The sequence below is a fragment of the Typopeltis vanoorti genome, chromosome 5 (assembly GCF_054136105.1).
Source record: "Typopeltis vanoorti isolate ZY-2024b chromosome 5, IOZ_Tvanoo_1.0, whole genome shotgun sequence".
NCBI classification, from domain to species: domain Eukaryota; kingdom Metazoa; phylum Arthropoda; class Arachnida; order Uropygi; family Thelyphonidae; genus Typopeltis; species Typopeltis vanoorti.
The window spans coordinates 101731379-101752876 of NC_143553.1; the positions used below are offsets into that span (position 1 = coordinate 101731379).

Below are 21498 nucleotides of genomic sequence, written 5' to 3' on the forward strand. Positions count from 1 at the left end.
TTCCAATATTTCGTTTTCATCACAGAGATATCTTCAGGGATTACAAAAAAACTTTTTGCAACAATACACACACAAATACATTACAATATTGAGTGAAACTAAAGTCCTATCTAGGTGGTGCGCCCTCTATGGGCATTTGCAGGTGGCCTAGGATGTAAAGAGGGATCTCTGATAATTAATGTTTCCTAAATTTTGGGAAATTTAATGCAATCATATTTGTTTAAATTAGGTTGATTCCTGAGTGCAGATGCAGTTTCAAAGAATAGTCTTTCTTTTTTGAGTTTACTATGGTGGAGCATGAAGGTAACTGTGTGTTAAGCCTCAACACACGGTTACCTTCACCACCTTTACAATATGTCCCATGAATTTCAAGTTTCGATCGATCGATCGGTCATCAACCCCAGATCTCTTATCTCCCCTACTTCCTCCAGTACAGCTCCTCCAATGAAGTATGCAGCATCCCATCAATGTGTCCCAAACCTCAAGACCTTACATTTTGCTGCATTAAACTGATACCTCCAATCATTTGCCCATCTGTCTAGCTTATTCAAATCCTCTTGCAAGGCTACCACATCTACACCATTACTAATAACCCTTCCCAGCTTCACATCATCCACAAACAACTGAATATCTCCCTGCGATCCACTGACAATATCATTGATATAAAGGTTAAACAATATAGGTCCCAGTACTGAGCCCTGTGGGACCCCACTTGTAACCCTCTGCTAGCATTTGCTTTATTTTATTTTAATTGTACTTCTGATATTCTTTCATTTCAGTATGCGTAATGAATTATTTTTGCTTTAATTGATTTATGAATTCAAATCATTATGCCACCTTTTGCATGTATTTGTTTGTCTACTCCACTATATATGATATTATAATTAGTTATTTCTTTTGTTCCTTTAAGTTTTTTATCCAAATAAAACAAATGACAAATTTAAAATGTTGTACTTACTTCTTTTGCTCCAGCTTCCCTAAGAAGACGAATAATAGCTCCAATGGTATTACCCCTCACTATTGAATCATCAATAAGGACAATTTTTTTACCACGGAAATTTTCACTCAATGGACCAAACTTTTTTAATACTGCAAGTTGCCTCAGTCTGGTTGATGGCTGAATGAATGTTCGACCCACATATCGATTTTTGCATAAAACTTCAACATAAGGAATCCCAGACTAAAAAAATTAGAAATAAAAAAAAGCATTAAGAAGATTAAAATGAAAAGAAAATGTTAATAATTAAAAGAAACACACGTATTAACCACAGTGAAAACTATTTAATTGTAAATATTTCATCCTAAGTATCCTAGGACATCACTAGTACAGTAGTTTGAAACAATAATAGGAATAACATACAGTTAGGGTGCATGATTACAATAGAATAAAATACAGCCATCCTAAATGGATATAATCCTAAAACAACTCAAAAAGTCATCGGTAGTCACTTCTCCACACATCAAACCAGACAGGAAGAAGTCCATAGGATTCCCATACCTTACATTAAAGGCATCTCAGAACGTCTTTCTAAAATTATGAAGAAATACAATTTTGCCACTACTTACAAACCGATCAACCAAATTTACAACTTGTTACCTTCTCCTAAGGACAAACTCTCACCTTTGATGTTGCCTGGTGTTTATGAGATTCCATGCTCATGCAAATTATCTTACTTTGGACAGACAGGTAGGTCTGTTCAGAAATGCATTTTGGAACATCAAGACCACATTCGTCTTTTTAAACCAGAAATCTGGCCTCTCTCAGCACGGAATTGAAAATCCAAACCATAGGATCCATTGGGAAAAGTCTAAACTTTTACATAGATCTTTATATAAACATGAATGTTTATACAACGAGAGTTCTGAAGCCCTACCACACAGACCAAACTTAAACTGCAACGACGTTCTTACTATTCCTAAAGTATGGGAAATTGTCATACAAAATTGTGTTAAATAATTTTTTTTTTGTACTACTGTAGCATGATATGTACGTTTAATGAGATTCTATTGTAATCATGCGTCCTAACTGTATGTTATTCCTATTATTGTTTAAAACTACTGTACTGATGATGTCCTAGGATACTTAGGATGAAATATTTACAATTAAATAATTTTCACTGTGGTTAATACGTGTGTTTCTTTTAATTATGATCGCACCACAGGTTTCGTTATTTAAAAAAGGAAATGATGCAAAATTAATAATCATACTACTATAGTATAGCTTTTTCTTATATAGTGTGTCTAGGTTACATTCCACTGTTTATGCACAATTCATTCTGTAATTTATTAATTTTAGTATATAAAACTTTTATGGTTATTTATAAAGTTCAGTTTATAAAGTGGTATTTAGGAACAGAACTTAAAGCTTTATAAACAGAGTATAGTTTGTACAATATTACTTGCAATGCCTAAAAGGGAGTAAGACATTAGAGGAAACAAAGATAAAAGAATCACAGGGGAGTATGAAATTTTAAGTACGCAGATGGATAATATGGCCTGTGACAAGGAATGACATATCACAATGTATATTTAGAGAATATGCAAAAGCATTAGCTATGTCCATGAACTGGCCATTTAATATTAGAGAGTAATATTTTGTAGACAGTTCTTGGAATGTTGGTTAAGAGGAAGATTGAGGAAATGCAAATTTCAGTATTTGTGAATAGGTGTAACAGAGGGTGTGATAGAAATGTTTAAATTGGTGAAGATATTTTACTAGATTAATACAATGATTATGCAATAAGTGAGTTGGACTGAAAAAAGGATATGATTATTCTGCAGACTAGATAATGTTGCGATAATTGTGCTAGTGAATAATTCAGCTGTTGCTATTCTGTGCTTGAAGGGAATACATGTAGTTGTATGCAGTTGGACACAGTTTGCACAGAAGTTGGGTGACATTATTCATATGTATGTCTTCATAAAAAATCCATTCCAATATATTCTATGTCACTCCAATTTCAAATCAACAACCACAGCAAATTGAGCAAAGAGAAATATATTACACATTAAAAAAAAAAAAAAAAAAAAAAGCAAACCTCCCATAACTTTCTAGATTTATTTTACAAATATATGTGGTCTTAGTTCAAACTTCAATGTTCATTCCCATCTCCCATCTTCAAAACTACACCTACCGTTTCCTAATAGAAATCTCAGCTTCTCCAAACATTAAATCATCTAATTTCTTTGCTCTCTCTCTCTCAATAAGTGCAAAGTTTGCTACCTGACCTCCTTATTTTCATGTGATGAACAAGATGTGTTTTTTTGGGTTTCTTTCATTCTAGGTACATAGTCCTTAAGGGATCATATTTCATCACCAGAAGGCAGAAGTATAACACTGCAGAACTTCTCTCAGCATTTTTTTTTTTTTTTTTGCAGTTTTGAGAATCCACATGAACATTTTTTAAAAGATATCTTTATCTTCTGCAGTTTCATCAAAAAAAATCCAGACATTTAAAAAAATAATTATAATAAATTCTGACTGATGACTTTAAGAAGCCTATTTGGTGTGACAAATTGCTGTGACAGATCTCTTGAAATGTTAAGAGGAAGATCTTCAGATCCACAATGTCTTTGATGAAGTTTAAGTATTTCCAGAATAAGATCTTTTCACAGTTATCCATGATGAGTAATATATCTCTGTTTCTCGCATATTGCCCTTCAACTGAGAAGTACTTAATTGCCAAGTGATCATCCCAATCATTAGTCAGATTTCATAGAATTTGACATATTCTTCTTGTGAAATATCAAGATTTCTTATCCAAATGGATTTAGTTTTATTATTATTATTATCCCAAGACCCCATGGAGTCAAAGACTCATCTAGGAAGTCCTTTGGTCATACACACAGCACATCATACTGTGCCTTAAACATACTCAAATTCTCTGCATTCCCACCACTTTCTCAGGCAAGCCATTCCACTTATTTAGTTATCTTTGGTATACAATACTCTTGTTTAATCTTCTTTTTATTCTTGTTTTTATCTTCTTCTTCCATGTTTTTCTTCTTTTTTTTTTTTTTTATCTTCATCTTTGTCATCAGATCCTTCCTTTTTTCTTTCCCTTTAAGCCATTAGTTTAATGGAATAACCAGTGAATTGGCTATTCTTTTTTTCACAAATTCTTTAATCCTTCTTCTAGATATTCTGTTTGGCTTTGATATATACATATAATTTTGAGTGCTATTCTAATTAATAAAACTCAATAAGTGCCTGGAGAAAATTCAGAAGTGATCAACGATGGAAAGAGCTCAGCTGATGAACATAATTATCAATACATTCTATTACACAAAGAAATCTTTCTCCATGAACTCATTCAAACTTATCTGATGCTTGGACACAGATATTCAAGTCCAACTGATTCATCTAAACTAGACAGTGCTAAACATCTGTATATAAACATGATTAACAACAAAGATGACAGAACCCTAATTCTGACTGAAAATGGTATGTATATGACCAAAGCAATAATAAACAATAACTGCCGAGTTAGGGACAAAGGCAGTTATGGAAGATTTGCCAGGTACTGATATATCCATGATTGCTCAGCTTGGTGTTGGCATTTATTCAACTTATCATGTTGCAGACAGGGTAGCAGTTACATCCAAGAACTATATATATATATATTGAATGTGACTTCATGTAGAGATTGAGAGCAGTAGATGATGGGGAGGAGAAGCTGACTGTATGTGAGCAAGAGGTGTATGGGGAGTTGAGTAAACTAGATGTTAATAAGGCTGTGGGACTTGATAATATATCACCACGTATTCTGAAGGAATGTGCCAGGGAGTTGACACCTGTCTTGACATATTATTTTTTTAATACGAGTCTTGCACTTGGTCAAGTCCCTAAGGAGTGGAAGGAGGGCAAGATTGTGCCACTTCATAAAGGAGGTATCGAACTCAAGCATCAAACTATAGGCCTATCTCTGTGTCAGGTGTTGTGGTTAAGTTGTTGGAGAAGCGTGTGAGAACTAGGATCCAGAGTTGGGTTGACAACAATGGTATTATTTTTGATGGACAGCATCAAAGGGAGGTCATGTTTTAGTAATCTACTTACTTATTTCAATAAAGTGACTGCTTCCTTGGACAGAGGAGAAGGATACACAGTAATATACTTGGATTTCGCAAAAGCTTTTGATAGAGTACCTCATGATAAATTGATAGTCAAATTAGAGCAGATGGGGTTGGATATTAGATTAGTGTATTGAATTGGAGACTGGCTATCTGATAGGTATCAACAAGTTGCGTATGGGGGAGTGATATCCAGGAAAAGGAAAGTCACTAGTGGAGTGCCTCAGGGGTTTGTTTTGGGACCATTACTATTTAACTTGTATATTAATGATATAGGTGAAGATTTGGATGGAGATATTCAATTGTTTGCAGATGATGCAAAGTTGGGATGAACCATGTAGAGTAGTGAAGATGTTGTGGCCTTACAAGAAGACTTGAATAAATTGAATGATTGGGCATGGAAATGGAGATGTGAGTTCAATGTTGCAAAATGTAAGGTTTTAAAATTTGGAAAACAAAGATGGGATGCAGAATTTATGCTTCGTGAGGATATATTGTTGGAGGTGGAAGAAATAAGAGATCTGGGGGGGTGATAGTGGATAAGGATCTGAAATTTAGGGGACACATAGCCAAAATTGTGAAGACAACACAAAGGCTTCTGGAAATGATGCAAAGGACGTTGACGTGTAGAAGTGGGGAGATTCTTGTTTCGTTGTATAAGGCTTTGATTAGGCCACACATGGATTATTGTGCCTAGATTTGGTCACCTGGTATTCAGAAGGATGAAGACATGTTGGAAAGGGTCCAAAGGTGATTGACTAAGGTAATTTCTGACCTCTGGAGTGTCGAGTATGAGGAAAGATTGAGAAGATGTAATTTGCAGAGTCTAGTGGAGAGAAGGAAGAGGGGAGATATGATAGAGATCTACAAGTTGGTAAGGGGTTGTAATAGGATCAATGCTGGAGAAGTTCTACAGAAAATAGTCGGAGATCGGGGGGAGAACCAGAGGTTATCCCTGGAAACTGTATAAAGAAGATGTGAGTAGGGGAGTAAGAGGCAGGTTTTTTCGTGCAGAGTTGTAAACGATTGGAATGCCTTGCCTGAGAGTGTGGTGTCTGCAAGGAGTTTGAATGTGTTCAAGGCATGGTATGATAAGCTGTGTGTGTGATAAAAGGACCTCCCAGATGAGTCTTTGACTCCATGAGGTCTTGGAGTAATAATAATAATAATAATAATAATAATAATAATAATAATAATAATAATAATATATCGGTATATATGTATGAATCATCTGCTGGTGGATACTTGACTGTGAAATCAGATCATGTTGAGATGTTAGATGATATAAAACAAAAATTGTTTTATATCATCAAGAAGCTCAACAATAATATCTAGAAGACAGATGGATTAAATAAGTCATTGAAAAAAGCCTGTTCATTGATTATTATTATTATTATACAGGAATCTCCATTGAGGAGACCTTAAACATTAACCAAGCAATAACCAATATTTGCACTGAACTCTAAACATATTCACTAACAAAGCATCACAACTGACTACTGCAACCTATTCTACTCATTCAATACTCTCTAAGGGAGACCTCAAACATTTCTCTAAGCAAAAAATCTAGACCTCAGCCATGGTTAACCACATTCTTGCTTAATTTCTAGGGATGACCTCTAGTTCTCTTCTCATTAGTCATGGACTAAAAAAGATCCTCAGTATCAGTCCTATAAACCTTCAAGTAACTTATACGACTCTATCATATCCCTTTTTTTCACCTACAATTTTCTCTAATCCACAAATCTTATTCTGTCATCATAATGAGCACTTGTTTCTGGATTCTTTCCACCTCCTCCTCTTCATCCCCAAGAAACCCAGGTGACCATATTTATGCAGAATAATCCAGATGGTGCTGTAATCAATGCCTTATAAAGAGGTATAATTAACACCTTATCTCTGATTAGTGTGCTCTTCAATAAACAAGCAATACTATGATCCATTCTAGCCACTTTTCAATATATCATTCGAACTTTAACTTACCATCCACCAGCACTTCCAGATCACTAGTTTCATTAATTTCTTCAAGCCCAGCAATCAGTGTGGTACACAACTGGTAATTTTTCAGCTATCAGCTAACACCTTTTTTTATTCTCGTATACAGGGAGTAGGCGAGGCCATTTAGCCCTATCTAACTTTTGGAGACTGAGTGGGCAGTTCAATCTCCACTGGTACCCAATCAGAGATAGATGGCCCAAGGCTATCACTAATTAAGCAGTACACACAGTGAAGAGAGACAGCTCAAATGTGCCGCCATCTCGTGGTCCCTAACCCTAACACAATATATTTAATGTCTGAAATAATGTGGGTTCTGCGGTCGATTTTCTTGAGTTTACGGGAAGAAAAACCCGCTTTCCCGTGCCAGAGATCGACTAACTCAGGAACCGGTAGAAAAAAGGCTTAGAAAAATTTCCTCTAGTCGCTGACTAAACTCGAAACCAAGTCTTCCTTCATGTGGCCAAGCGCTGTGGTGTGCAAACGCCACATCCACTGAGCTACACAGGCATCTGGTAATTTTTTCATCCCAAAATGAATAACCTTTTACTTTCTCACATTAAATGACAACCATTCTCTTTTCCTCCTATTGTGAGTCTATTTAAATCATCCTGTGCAATCTCCACCTTATTTCTATTAACTGTTACTCTACCATTTTAACATAATTGGCTCAAAAACCAAATATTTCCCCTCAGATCATTTCCTATGTTATTAATATGCAAATTTAATAGCAGTGGCCTGAGTACAGAGCCCTGAATCACACTGTTGGTCACAGGCCTCTCCTGGAAACTATACTCCATAAACTACTCTCTGATGTCCATTAGCCACCCTCTTATCCACATCATTAGCTTCATTTCCATTCTCATTTCCTGCACTTTATGGAACAGTTTCATGTAGTATCTGTCCTGACAAATGCCTTTGCAAAGTCCAGTGGCATCATTTATTTTAAAATGTGAATAAATACTGAAGCATTACCTATCCTTCACAAAAATATGGTGCCACCCCTTCCTTTACAGGATCTAATTCCTATCCACCCATTCATGAATTTTGCCCTTAATCAACTTCTCTAATGCCTCAATTACTTCTGAGATGCTGAATGGTCAATAATTTGCTACACTGTCTCCTTTCTGTAATTTTTTTCCTCTTATTTCCACTTCCTTGATACCCTACCAGAGCTGAGACTTAAATAAATTAAACAAGCTAGTCAAAGGCACTGCCATTTCCCTAGCACATGCTCATGAGAGCAGATGTACCATCTAATCCTATAGCTATATTCATGTTAAAGTTTTGTAATATCCTATGTGCTTCTAATCCATCTGTATATATTTCCATATCAAGTCTTGTCACATCCACCTGCATAATACGAATTTGTAACATGATCACTAAAGTAATTTGATCATTTTGTCAGTTTTGGTCACATCCTTACCATGTAAAAGTGGTCTGACAGTAATAGCCATGTAATAGCTATCACTTGTCTCTGAATTCTTTCCATCTCTTCTTCTTCATCCTCCACCCAGGTGAACATATTTATGCATAATAGTCTGGATGGTGCTGCATGAATGCCTTATAAAGAGTATAATAAACCCCTTATCTCTGGTTAGTGTGCTCTTCAATAATCAAGTAATCCAACGATCTATTCTAGCCACTTTTGCAACATAACCTCTGAACCTTAACTTGAAATGACTCATATGGACCATCGGTATTCAGAGATCTCCATGGCATGCCGACCATCCATAGCTCATTTGGTATAGACAAGCCCTTGGGTGGAAAGACCTAGGTTTGAATCCATCAATGATGTGGGTAAACTTTATCAGGTTAAATTGACCATTTAACTTTTTCAGTTAAATGGTCAGTTAACCATTTCATACAGAGGTGGAGGTTTTCTTCTCAGAAACTCAAGTTTTTCACCCCTCAATCAGGCAAACTGGCCAGGAGAATGCAAGCAATTTTCAGGCAAAAATACATTATAACCAACATGCGTGGATAGGCTTATGTGTTCATCAGACATGTTGTAATAGATTTAACGGTATTGATACGAACACGGATGGATAAGAAAATAACTATTTATTAATTAAAAACTAATATTTCGCTGGTATTACAACAGAATATGAAAGCAAAATGCATGCACTGCTCCAAGACTGGTCTACATATCAAATCATAGATCGAGATCCCACCAACTCACAAAAGAATAAGGTGTGCAAGTTACTGAACAAAGTCACTTCCTGGCCAAAAGAAATTGTCAAAAAACTCAAACCCTTGCACATTAAAACACCCAGAATATATGGTGTTCCTAAAATACACAAACAAGGTACACCTTTGCATTCCGATTGTAGATACTATAAACAGTCCTACATATAAACTAGCTAAACATTTAGCCAAATTACTAACCACTTACACAAACAATTCTCCCTCTTTTGTTAAAAATTCTACCCACCTAAAAAGTATTTTACGTCAACCACACCTTAAATGGTGCAGACCTAACGGTGAGTTTTTGATATCACCTCATTATTCACTAATGTACCACTGATTGAAACACTCAACTTACTAAATTCACAATTTCCCCAAGATATATTTCAGCTATTTAAATTCACAGTACAGGCAGGTTATTTTACATGGAAAGGGAAAATATACAAACAATTAGATGGGACAGCTGTGGGTTCGCCCCTTTCTTCCCCCCTTAGCCAACTTCTACATAGAACATCTGGGAAAAAACTAGCTATCAATACAGCCACTCTCAAACCTAGTCTCTGGCTACACTATGTTGATGATGTGTTTATTATTTGGCCACATGGCCCAGACACATTGAATACATTTTTAGTGCATCTAAATAGCCAGCAGCCTAAAATCCACTTTACAATGGAACTAGAAGCCAATGACTGCCTGCCCTCCCCGGACACACTGATCACACGTCTTCCAGAAGGTTCCCTTATCATTTTCAGTTTATAGAAAACCCACACATACAGGGAGATACTTACACAAACAATCACACCATCACCCTTCTCAACAATATGGTATCTTAAAAACACTAACTCATAGAGCTAGAACAATCTGTTAAAATGACATTGCTCTCAATGCTGAACTTTCTCACCTACATCACACCTTCTTAACCAATGGTTATAATCTCCATAAGATAGATAACATACTAAATGCTACCCAGAAATCCCCTCTATCTACCACAGAAGACTACAACAAAACTATCACCATCCCATACATTAAAGGCACATCTGAAAAGATATCTAGGGTGCTTAACAAACACCAACTACACACAGTATTCAAACCTTATGTAAAATTAACAACTCTCATCCGTTCACCTAAGGAAAAATGCACTCCTTTATCACACCCAAGCCTACTACGAACAGGATAAAATATATCCGACACTTTCACTATGGCAAGTCGGGTCTGGCAGACCATGCTTTGGATACCCCTGCACACAGGATCAATTGGAAAGAAACAAAAGTAATGCACAGAAGCTTCTACAAGTCAGAGAGGTTGTTCCTGGAATCAACAGAAGCCTTAAAACATACTCCAAACCTTAACAAGTATGGCTGTATAAATCTACCAAAGATTTGGGAGACAGTCATCCTAAGACCAAATTAATATTTATTACTTTTATTTTTTTAAATTTTTTTTTTCAAACTTTCTAAGACTATTATTTGGACTACTATTTCAAAACTTTGAACTACTTTTTTTTTTTTTTTACCTAGATGGTGCCCTATTAGGACTTTAGTCTTGTGTTGCACACTGCAATTACTTATACTAACCCCACTGTTACACTGGATTGTGGTTGTCTTGCATTTGTAACAAACTTTGTGTTTTATGCTCTGAAGATGCTGGATATAATACCAGCGAAATATTAGCTTTTAAGTTAATAAATAGTTATTTTCTTATCCATCTGTGTTCATATCAATACCATTAAATCTATTACAACATTATAATCAACACTGCCATCATATAAAACCAATTATATTGGTTTTATATGATGGCAATGTACTGCCCATATGGATTCATGACTGTTGTATCATCATATGCTAATTACTTAAAAGCTAATATTTCGATAATTACCAGTCAATCATCAAAATTATTCTACCACAGTCATTCTTCCTTTTACATGCTGGAAGGACTCTTTGGGATTATCTTCAGCTTTCACAACTAATTTTCTCTGATACTCAGATTTTGCCTGCCTTACCATATTACCCTTCTGGCCTGTGCTTTGTACTGTGTGCTGATAAGCTTTTCTCTTTAAATTCCTTCCACAAATGTTTCTCTTTTTTTGTAGCTACTGCTTAATGGATGCTACTCATCCATTTAATTTCCACTTATCCTTTTAATTGTGATGAGTTATCCTTCTGACTAGATATGCAGTCTAGTCTGCTAGTGCTTCATTCAAATACCCCTTTCCCATGCACTATGAACATCAAATCCATGCAGCTTCTTATGCTTTGACACTGTTCCATGCAGTGCCATAGCATTTTGTCATAATTACCAGCTAATTCCACATATACCCCCTTCTTAACTGAAAATTTAGCCCTCTCCCAGATCAAGATCACATGATTGCACTGCACTCGCCAGCTGGCAACAATGTGGTCACCTTGGCTAGATACAAGCCTCTGACAGAGTTACTAGATCCAGTACTCTCGAACACTACAACCTTCCATCACATGCTGCCTCAGGTAGCAGCTGATTAAATTCCAATTCCTTCCACATGTCTTTTCTACCTTCCAATATATGTTCCCATAGTTGAGTCAATCATAATAATAAGTACTCAGTCTCTGTTCATTTAACTTATTTCCTGATAATACATACAATCTGCATCTCCTGGCCTACTCTAACAATTGACCTTTTCAACTTCTACTCCTTTTGATTGTGGTTCATCTGTTATCATTGTTCTTTTCATCCTCTAAAATATTATACCCTTTGTATTTTATCTCCTAACTATATCATCTTCTGTTAACCATATCTCAATAATGACTGGTCTCTTAAGCAGTGACTGATGTTGTTTGAGTGACATAAGCATCATAGAGACTTTGGCCATTAGTATGAAGGCAACTTTGAGGTCATGCTGTTTCAATACATTATCTATTTTATAAGTGATATTTCTGATACATGGTAAAGTAACTGCATCTTTAGGTTTTCTTGCATATGCATCAACATTTGTAGACAGACAGGTAGATAGTTTTCAGATTATAACCATTCTTTACACATTTCTTTAAGGTAATCCATTTCTTGTTGTTGCTGTTTCTTTTTTTTTTGCTGTTGTCACCATATATAGTCAATGATCTACCTTTGTCTGCCACCCAGAATTGGAAGATATCATCGAAATAATGTAGTCGTATTTTTGGATTTGTATGGTAATTTTCATTGGCCATCTTTTCAAAAGATTTCATGCACATATTTGTAAATGGGGAGAAATTGTCCCACTGTTAATCCTTCTTTTTGATTGTAGGAAGAGTCTTCAAATTTGAAGAAAGTATTATCTAGACAATGATGATTAACCCAGCATTAGTAAGGCGGCATGTCACAGACCCCAAAGATTTTAAATTGACTATAACTTTTTAACATAACGTGGCAGTGAGTCATGCCTCAGTATAGCTTCCCCTCTCATAACCCGCTACTCGATGCCATAGACGACAGGCTGTTGCGCACAAGCAAGTTTAGTGTGCAGAGGTGTAAAGTGTGTTGGGGTCTACCAGACCCCACCTTACCAAAAGTGTGACTATATTTACTTCCGAAACGTAAGTTGTTTTCACGTATATTCTACTAAAATATTATCGTTACTGCTGTGCCTTCTATATTTTTACATACCAACTATAAGAAAATATGTTTTCGTAAATATTTAGAGGGTATTTTGAGAATAATATCTTTTTTTTACCAGATGAGTTACGAGCAGGAAGAACAGAGGTAACGTCAACTTATAGATGATGCTTTGACAGACGAGGAGCCATTTAGCGGAGATAATGATAGTGAAATTGATTTAGAATTAGTCAGTAACCATGAGTCTGATAGAGAACAAGACTGTGAGGAAGAATCCACAGAGAATCCACTAATATTGATTAAAAGAGATATGGATTTCTATAATACACCACATTATTTGGATGGATCTGTGGGACCCCACCTTACCACTTTTGTTATATTTTCCCACCTCACCAGCACTGGGTCAAAAGGTTGATCATGTCCAGTGGAAATAACTTTTCTAGTAGCAATATCCTATCTTCACTGGTAATACTGGTAAAAATACTTTATGTCTCAACTTGCTAATATATTTGTTAGATTAAATGGTGTCCTTTATTTTGATGATGAAATCTTTTTTGCATTTTTGATGTAAGAAAATATTTTTCCGACAGGAAGGGACAAAAGTTTTGGTAAATATTTAGCTAGGTAATAAGTTGGAGATATATCAGTATAATACAGCACGCTTATTCACCCATAAATTTTGAACTTGCTGGCTTAGACCTGTAATTTACTGATTAAAACTATTATGAAATTTGCATTAAGTTACATTAAATAAACAAGATTAATACATTTTGAAAAACATACCTTGAAATTACATTTATGATGGAACAGCAGTACTACATACTTCTAATATCTTCATAAACCTGATAATTTAACTGAGACAGTATATGGATAAATTATTTTAAAGACTTAAGAAGGGTAATGAATGATTATAAAAGAATAAGTTAGAAATGAATTAAAAACAATAAACTGTAAAAGATTAAGGTATAAAGGTTAAAAATACATGGAGAAGTACTTAAAAACACCAGAAAAGGATGCATAATTGCATAATCTTTTTCTGCAAATGCAAGGAGCATTTGAAATAAGAGAGCTGAGTTTATTGCATTGATTGAGTCAGTATGCTCAAAGATAATCATTCTAAGTGAAATTTGGTTGTCTTAGGATGATGTACTGTAAGGAATAGAAGATGAAGGATATACAATTTTCTGGAAGGGATGGGAAGGTGAAAAGAGAAGGAGCACTTTTAATGATTGCAAGAATTGTGTACAGATTTTGAATCTGTGTGATGTGAAGCTGATATTAACAGGCTATTACATTTGATATGAGGACATGGAATGTAGAGAATACTGATTGTGAAATGTTTAAGCAAATTGGTCAGACATATAAAAAGAAGGCAATCTTGATGGGAGACTTTAATTACAGAAATATATAATGGAAAGAGGAAATAGTGTATGGGTATAAGGAGAGTAAGGTTGTTGAATTTCTGAGGGATAAATATCGTAAGCAACATGTGACTGAAACAACTAGAGGTTTTAGAGAGTTGGAATTGGTGATAACTTCAAAGATGTAGTTGTTAATGAAATATTAACACTGCTGCCAGTCAATGAGAGTCATCACGAGGCACTTGTTTGAGAAGTGGTGAAACAAGAAAATGTTACTGCCAAAAAAGAATATATGTGGAATTATAAGCTCCTTGATTATGGGAAGTTCTGTAGTCAACTAGTTGACTGCAATCAGTTCATTGGGTAGATGAACTGAGCAGAAAAGATGTTAACAGTGCATGGGAATTCATAAAGTAGTACCTGACACAAGCAATGTCTGTGTATCTGTGTATAACTGCATACCAAAAGCTAATAGGGGGGTGAAATGGATGAACAGTGAAATCAAGCAAGCTGGACTGGAAAAGAAAATGTGTATAACTGCATACCAAAAGCTAATAGGGGGTGAAATGGATGAACAGTGAAATCAAGCAAGCTGGACTGGAAAAGAAAATGTTATGGAGGAGGTACAAGACAGTTGGTGGCCAATCAGATCCATCAGGAGTATAAATTGCAGGTGCTAGGAAGGTGATGAGAATGGTCAAGAAAGAAAAGGTGCAGTATGAGAGAGAATGGCTGCTCAGGCCAAGGTTAATTCAAAGGACATTAAAGAGAGAGGTTTATTAAAGGGAGATCATGTAAATTGGGGAGAATGATGAGGAATCAAGCACATGTTGTGGTCTTATAGAAGAACTGAATGGATAGTATGAATGTGCAAGTTACCAAAATATCGGTGATATAAGTGCTGCCATAGTGCAATTGAAAGCATGACAGTACTATACACCCTTCAGTTGGAAAAGGCTAAGTTCGATTCTCGTCATCACAAGAGGAATCTTTATATGGATATTTTCAACTGAAGGTGAGCTAGCCAATCTCATATGGAGCTAGCAGAGTTTTTTCTTCCAGAAACTCAAGTTTTTCATCCTGCATACAGACAAATCAGCCATGAGTACACATGCAATTTACAGACAAAAAAAACAAACAAACAATGGCAGTGGTGGGCAGTATATGGCATTGGTGTAGATGATGATGAGGATAGTATTAGTGGTTCTGTGTAGTTGGTGGATTAAATGGCAGAAATGGGGAGATGTCAAGTAGACTGCAATTACCTCGATGAGTCTTTGACTCCTTTCTTGCAGGTGTCACATAATAATAATCAGAATATATTAAATATTTACCTGTGATAAATATGTAACTCTATTTTAATGAATACCACACAGTTATCCATTTATCAACATATTATTAATTTACAATATAATAACTTATTCATATTCATATTATTATTATTATTATTATTAAGAGAGACCTCCAGAGAGTCATGGACTCATTGAAGGAGACCACATGCTACACAAACCACTATCATACTTGTTTTTGAATTCATTCACACTGCTTGCACATACAACATCCAATGGCAATTCATTCCAATCATGTACCACTCTATGAGGGAAAAATCTAAATCTCGCAGCCCCTTCTCAGCAGTAATCATTCTCAGATTCCAAGGATGCCCTCTTATCCTTTCCTCACCTTCCATAAAATAAAATATTCCATCAACTGAAATCCTGTATGATCCTTTCAGAAGTTTGTAAGTCTCAATCATATTATTATTATTATTATTATTACCCAAGACCTCATGGAGTCAAAGACTCATCTGGGAGGTCCTTTTATCTCTCTCTCTCTCTCTCTCACACACACACGCATGCATGCACGCACGCACGCACGCACGCACGCACTCACCTCATCATACCGTGTCTTAAACACACTCAAACTCCTTGCAGACACCACACTCTCAGGCGAGGCATTCCAATCATTCACAACTCTGCACGAAAAAACCTGCCTCTCACTCCCCTACTCACACCCTCTTTATACAGTTTCCAGGGATGAGCTCTGGTTCTCCCCTGATCTCCCACTATTCTCTGTAGGACTTCTCCACCACTGATCTTATAACAACTCCTAACCAACTTGTGGGTCTCTATCATATTGCCCCTCTTCCTTCTCTCCACTAGACTCTGCAACTTACATCATCTCAATCTTTCCTCATAATCAACATTCCAGAGGTCAGAAACTACCTTAGTCAGTCGCCTTTGGACTCTTTCCAACATCTCTTCATCCTTCTGAAAACCTGGTGACCAAATCTGGACACAATAGTCCATGTGTGGCCTAATCAAAGCCTTATACAATGGAACAAGAATCTCCCTACTTCTACACGTCAGTGTCCTCCGCATCATTCCTAGAAGTCTTTGTGTTGTCTTCACAATTTTGGTGATGTGTCCCCTAAATTTTAGATCCTTATCCACTATCACCCCCAGATCTCTTATTTCCTCCACTTCCAACAATATACTCTCACCAAGCATAAATTCTGCATCCCATCTTTGTTTTCCAAATTTTAAAACCTTACATTTTGCAACATTGAACTCACATCCCCATATGCTTGCCCAATCGCTCAATTTATTCAAGTCTTGTTGCAAGGCCACAACATCTTCACTACTCTTTATGGTTCGTCCCAACTTTGCATCATCTGCAAACAACTGAATATCTCCATCCAAACCCTCGCCAATATCATTAATATACAAGTTAAATAGTAATGGCCCTAAAACAGACCCCTGAGGCACTCCACTAGTGACTTTCCTTTTCCTGGATATCGCACCCCCATACACAACTTGTTGATACCTATCAGATAGCTAGTCTCCAATCCAATGCACTAATCTAATATCCAACCCCATCATAAGTTTGACTGTCAACTTATCATGAGGTACTCTATCAAAAGCTTTTGCGAAATCCAAGTATATTACTGTGTATCCTTCTCCTCTGTCCAAGGAAGCAGTCACTTTATTGAAATAAGTAAGTAGATTACTAAAACATGACCTCCTTTTAGCAAATCCATGCTGTCCATCAAAGATTATACCATTGTTGTCAACCCAACTCTGGATCCTAGTTCTCACAAGCTTCTCCAACAACATAACCACAACACCTGAACACAGAGATAGGCCTATAGTTTCATGCTTGAGTTCGATCACCTCCTTTATGAAGTGGCACAATCTTGCCCTCCTTCCACTCTTTAGGAACTTGACCAAGTGCAAGACTAGTATTAAAAAATCATATCAAGGCAGGTGTCAACTCTCTGGCACATTCCTTCAGAATACGCGGTGATATATTATCAAGTCCCACAGCCTTATTTACATTTAGTTTACTCAACTCCCCAAACACCTCTTGCTCACTTACAGTCAGTCTCTCCTCCCCATCATCAACTGCTCTCAATTCCTCCATGAAGTCACATTCACAAGATTGAAAGATCTTTATGAACTGCTCATTAAGTATCTCCTCCACACATTCTGCAACAGCTGTCTTTATACCATTTCCTCCAATCAATGTCATCCTTCCATAATCATTGTTTCTCTTGCTGGCTACATATCGAAAGAACTCCCTAGGATTCTTTTTGGCTTCATTAGCTAACTGCTGTTCATACCTCTCTTTAGCTACTCTCACCAACCAAGTCACCCTCCTTACCTGGTCTTTGTAGACCTAATGAAATTGGTTACTTCCACTTCTCTTATGATGCCTCCACAATGCCCTTTTTCTCTGTATCGCATGCTTAATCTCTTTATTCATCCATCTCACACCTACCTTATTTAACCTTCTCACCCTTGGAATACATTTAGACATTGCATCTACTAAATAGTTTTTGAAAATCCCCCAAGCTGCATTGATCGCTTTTCCAGCTAACTCCTCATTCCATGCTACACCCGCAAGCTGTCTGCTGAGCTCTTCATAATCACCCCCCCCCCCCTTATAGTTCCACATATACCCTTTTTTCACAGGGGTCCTTGCACTGCTGGCAACCACCAAGGTAATCACCTCATGGTCACTTTCACCAATTGATGGATGATTTGACAGTTTATAATTACATCCTCTGGTGAGATGACCAAATCCAAGATCCTTAATCCTCGTGTGCCCTCTGTTACATAGGTAGTTATCCCTCATAAAATCAAGAAACTCATTTTCTTTACTTCCAGTTGCTATCTCTTCATTCCAGTCTATATTGCCATAATTAAAATCACCCATAATGATCACCATTTTCTTATTTGTTTGGCTTATTTGACTATGCATTTCACTATCACCACCATCCACATTACCAGGTCTATAACAACATCCCACCAAGTATTTGATTCTATTCACCTCTTCTCACACCATACTGCCTCAAAACCACTGGCCCTATTTCCCTCTTGCATCTCTACCTTGTATGGACATAACTCTTTCTCTATCATCAATAGCACTCCCCCTCCCTTTTTTATCCCTTCTATCCCCACAAAACATATCATACCCTTCCATCTCTATTCCTGTCAGGATGTCGTCCTCATCTAACCATGTCTCACTTATTCCGACAATCTTTGGGTGAAGACGCAATTAGTGCAACCATTTCATCTGCCTTGTTTCTTATACTTCTAGCATTGATATACAAACACAAGAGCTCATTTCTGGATCTACAGCTAGTTCCACTGATACCACTCACTCGATGTGATCTCTCCATGCTGGACTGGGGCCATTTCCCTTTCTGCTTCTTCATTTTAGAACCCTTTTCAATTCCGTCTGTTTCCTCTTGATCCCTGGTCATCCCATTTCTTTCCTGCCTACACATGCTCTCACCTCTTCTTGGAGCATCCACCGTTCTCACGCTGTGCACCCCTGGCCACCCCGAGCCTCCCCGTTTCCCTGCTCCTCTTGCACACCCATTCTCTCATTTTCTATACTCATACCACTAACTTCCCCACATTCATATCCGCTTCTTCAATCTCTCCTGTCTTACTCTCCTGCTCTTCCACATCACTCCCCTCTCAATCTGATTCATTCTCTCTATTCACTTCTCTACCTTCCAGCAGCAGTCTCACCAAGCAACTCGCACCATAACCACTCAAATGCAGTCCATCGCTCCCATACAGCTAACTTTGCCCCTCAAACTCATTCCACACATTAACAAACTGTATTCCCATCTCATCCGCCTCATTTCACCACAATCATACCTAGGCAACACACTGACTACCCTTCCTGTCACACTATTCTCTTTTATCTTTCCAAGCAGCCTTCTGATATTCATTCTGACATGCTCTTTGTTTTCTCTCAAATCATTTGTACCAATTAATACTATTAACTCTTTTGCTCGCTCCTGCCTCATATTATCTACTCATTTTACCGCCTGGAAAACATACCTTGTGCATTCTATCCTCTAGCACACCTTTAATATTAGAGTCGCCATACAACGCCACTCGCTCATCTTTCGTTAACTCTTTCATGCCATCATGATTTATTTTAATAGTTTTGACCTGAATTCTCTTAATTTCATTCCGCATCCATTTCATTTCTTGCCACATCCAATCCAATTCACTTTCCGAATCTCACGACACATTCTCTCTATCATTAAATCTTTCTAACTCTCGACCCCCTCTTCTCACTTTCCCTCTCATTCATCCTTCTTTGTTTCCGTACTTCCGGTCCAACATACATCCAACTTTCACTATCATTCTTCTCACTTTCACTCTCATTTATCTTTCTTTGTTTCCATACTTTCGGACCAACATGCGTCCAACATTTGCTATCATTCTTCTCACTTTTACTCTCATTCATCTTTCTTTGTTTCAGTACTTTCAGTCCAACATGCGTCCAACTTTAGCCATCGTTCATTCTTTTTTCGCTATCATTTATTCTTTTGATTATTTTCACTTGTGATTTCTGCGTCACGGCATTTCTATTTTCATTCGTTCTCTCAATTTCATTTCTTTCCGCCACTCTCACCTCACTTTCGTTCCTTTTAACATCGTTATGGTTTTCAAATCGCTCTTTTTCTTTTTTCCTGATTTTTTAACATTTTTCGCCTCTCTTTCTCACCATCCTCTTTCAAACATGCACTCGGGACACAATCGTTACTAACACTTTCTGTCATCAATTTCATATTTGCATTAATTAGTTCCTCATTCAGGTCACACTTCGCACACACCCTTCTTCCATCCGTGCTAAACATCCACAAATCATTTATTATTATTATTATTATTATTATTATTATTCAGGCCTCCAAGGAGTCAAAAGACTCTTCGAAGGAGGTCCTTCCAAAGACATAAAGTCTGTCAAGACTCATCGAGGGGAGGTCCCCCCCCCTGAGAAACACAAAGTCTATCATACCACTCATTAAACTCACTGACCATTCTCGCTCCCACCACTCCATCAGGCAATGCATTCCACGGCTCAACCACCCTCCACACAAAGAAACCACTCCTTACCCTCTTGCTCACAGTTTCCTTTCGTAACTTCCAGGGATGGCCTCTTGTCATCACTTCTTCCTGCTGTTCAACCAAGCGAAAGAACTCCCCAGTGTCAACCCTGTAACCACCTCTCAACAGTTTAAAAGTCTCAATCATATCACCTCTCCTTCTTCTATCCACCAAACTCTGCAGTCCACATTCTCTGAGCCGATCCTCATAACTATCCTTGTACAGTCCTGAAACCATCTTTGTCATCCGTCTTTGTATCCTTTCCACAGTTAATTTATCCCCTTCAAATCCTGGGGACCAAATCTGAGAACAATAGTCCAAGTGTGGTTTGATCAGAGACTTATACAACGGAATGATAACCCTCTTATCTCTGCAGGTCAGTGTCCTTCTCATAATAGCAGCAATCCTCTGTGTTACCTTCACCACCTTTGCAATATGTCCCCTAAACTTCAGGTTTCTATCAATCATCAACCCCAGATCTCTTGTCTCCCCTACTTCCTCCAGTATAACTCCTCCCATAGAGTATGCAGCATCCCATCGATGTTTCCCACACCTCAAGACCTTACATTTTGCTGCATTAAACTGAAACCCCCGTTCATTTGCCCATCTATCTAGCTTATTTAAATCCTCTTGCAGGGCTACCACATCTGCACTATTACTAATAATCCTTCCCAGCTTCGGATCATCCACAAACAGCTGAATATCCGCCTGCAATCCACTGGCTATGTCATTGATATAAAGGTTAAACAATATAGGTCCTAGTACTGAGCCCTGTGGGACCCCACTTGTAACCCTCTGCCTCCTGGAAACTGCTCCACCATATACAACTCTCTGATACCTATCAGACAGCCAATCCTGAATCCAGTTGACCAATCTGACATCCAGACCCATGTGCTGCAACTTAAATA

General features: G+C 37.2%; 1 protein-coding gene across 1 annotated transcript in view; it reads right to left on the reverse strand.

Moving 5' to 3' along the window:
• Positions 1 to 21498, reverse strand: part of LOC150106696 (amidophosphoribosyltransferase-like) — a 277965-nt gene that overhangs the window by 22440 nt on the left and 234027 nt on the right. Inside the window, exon 6 of the mRNA XM_090392649.1 lies at positions 959 to 1180. Coding sequence (XP_090248775.1) covers positions 959 to 1180 — 222 coding nt within the window. The remainder of the gene's footprint in view (positions 1 to 958; positions 1181 to 21498) is intronic.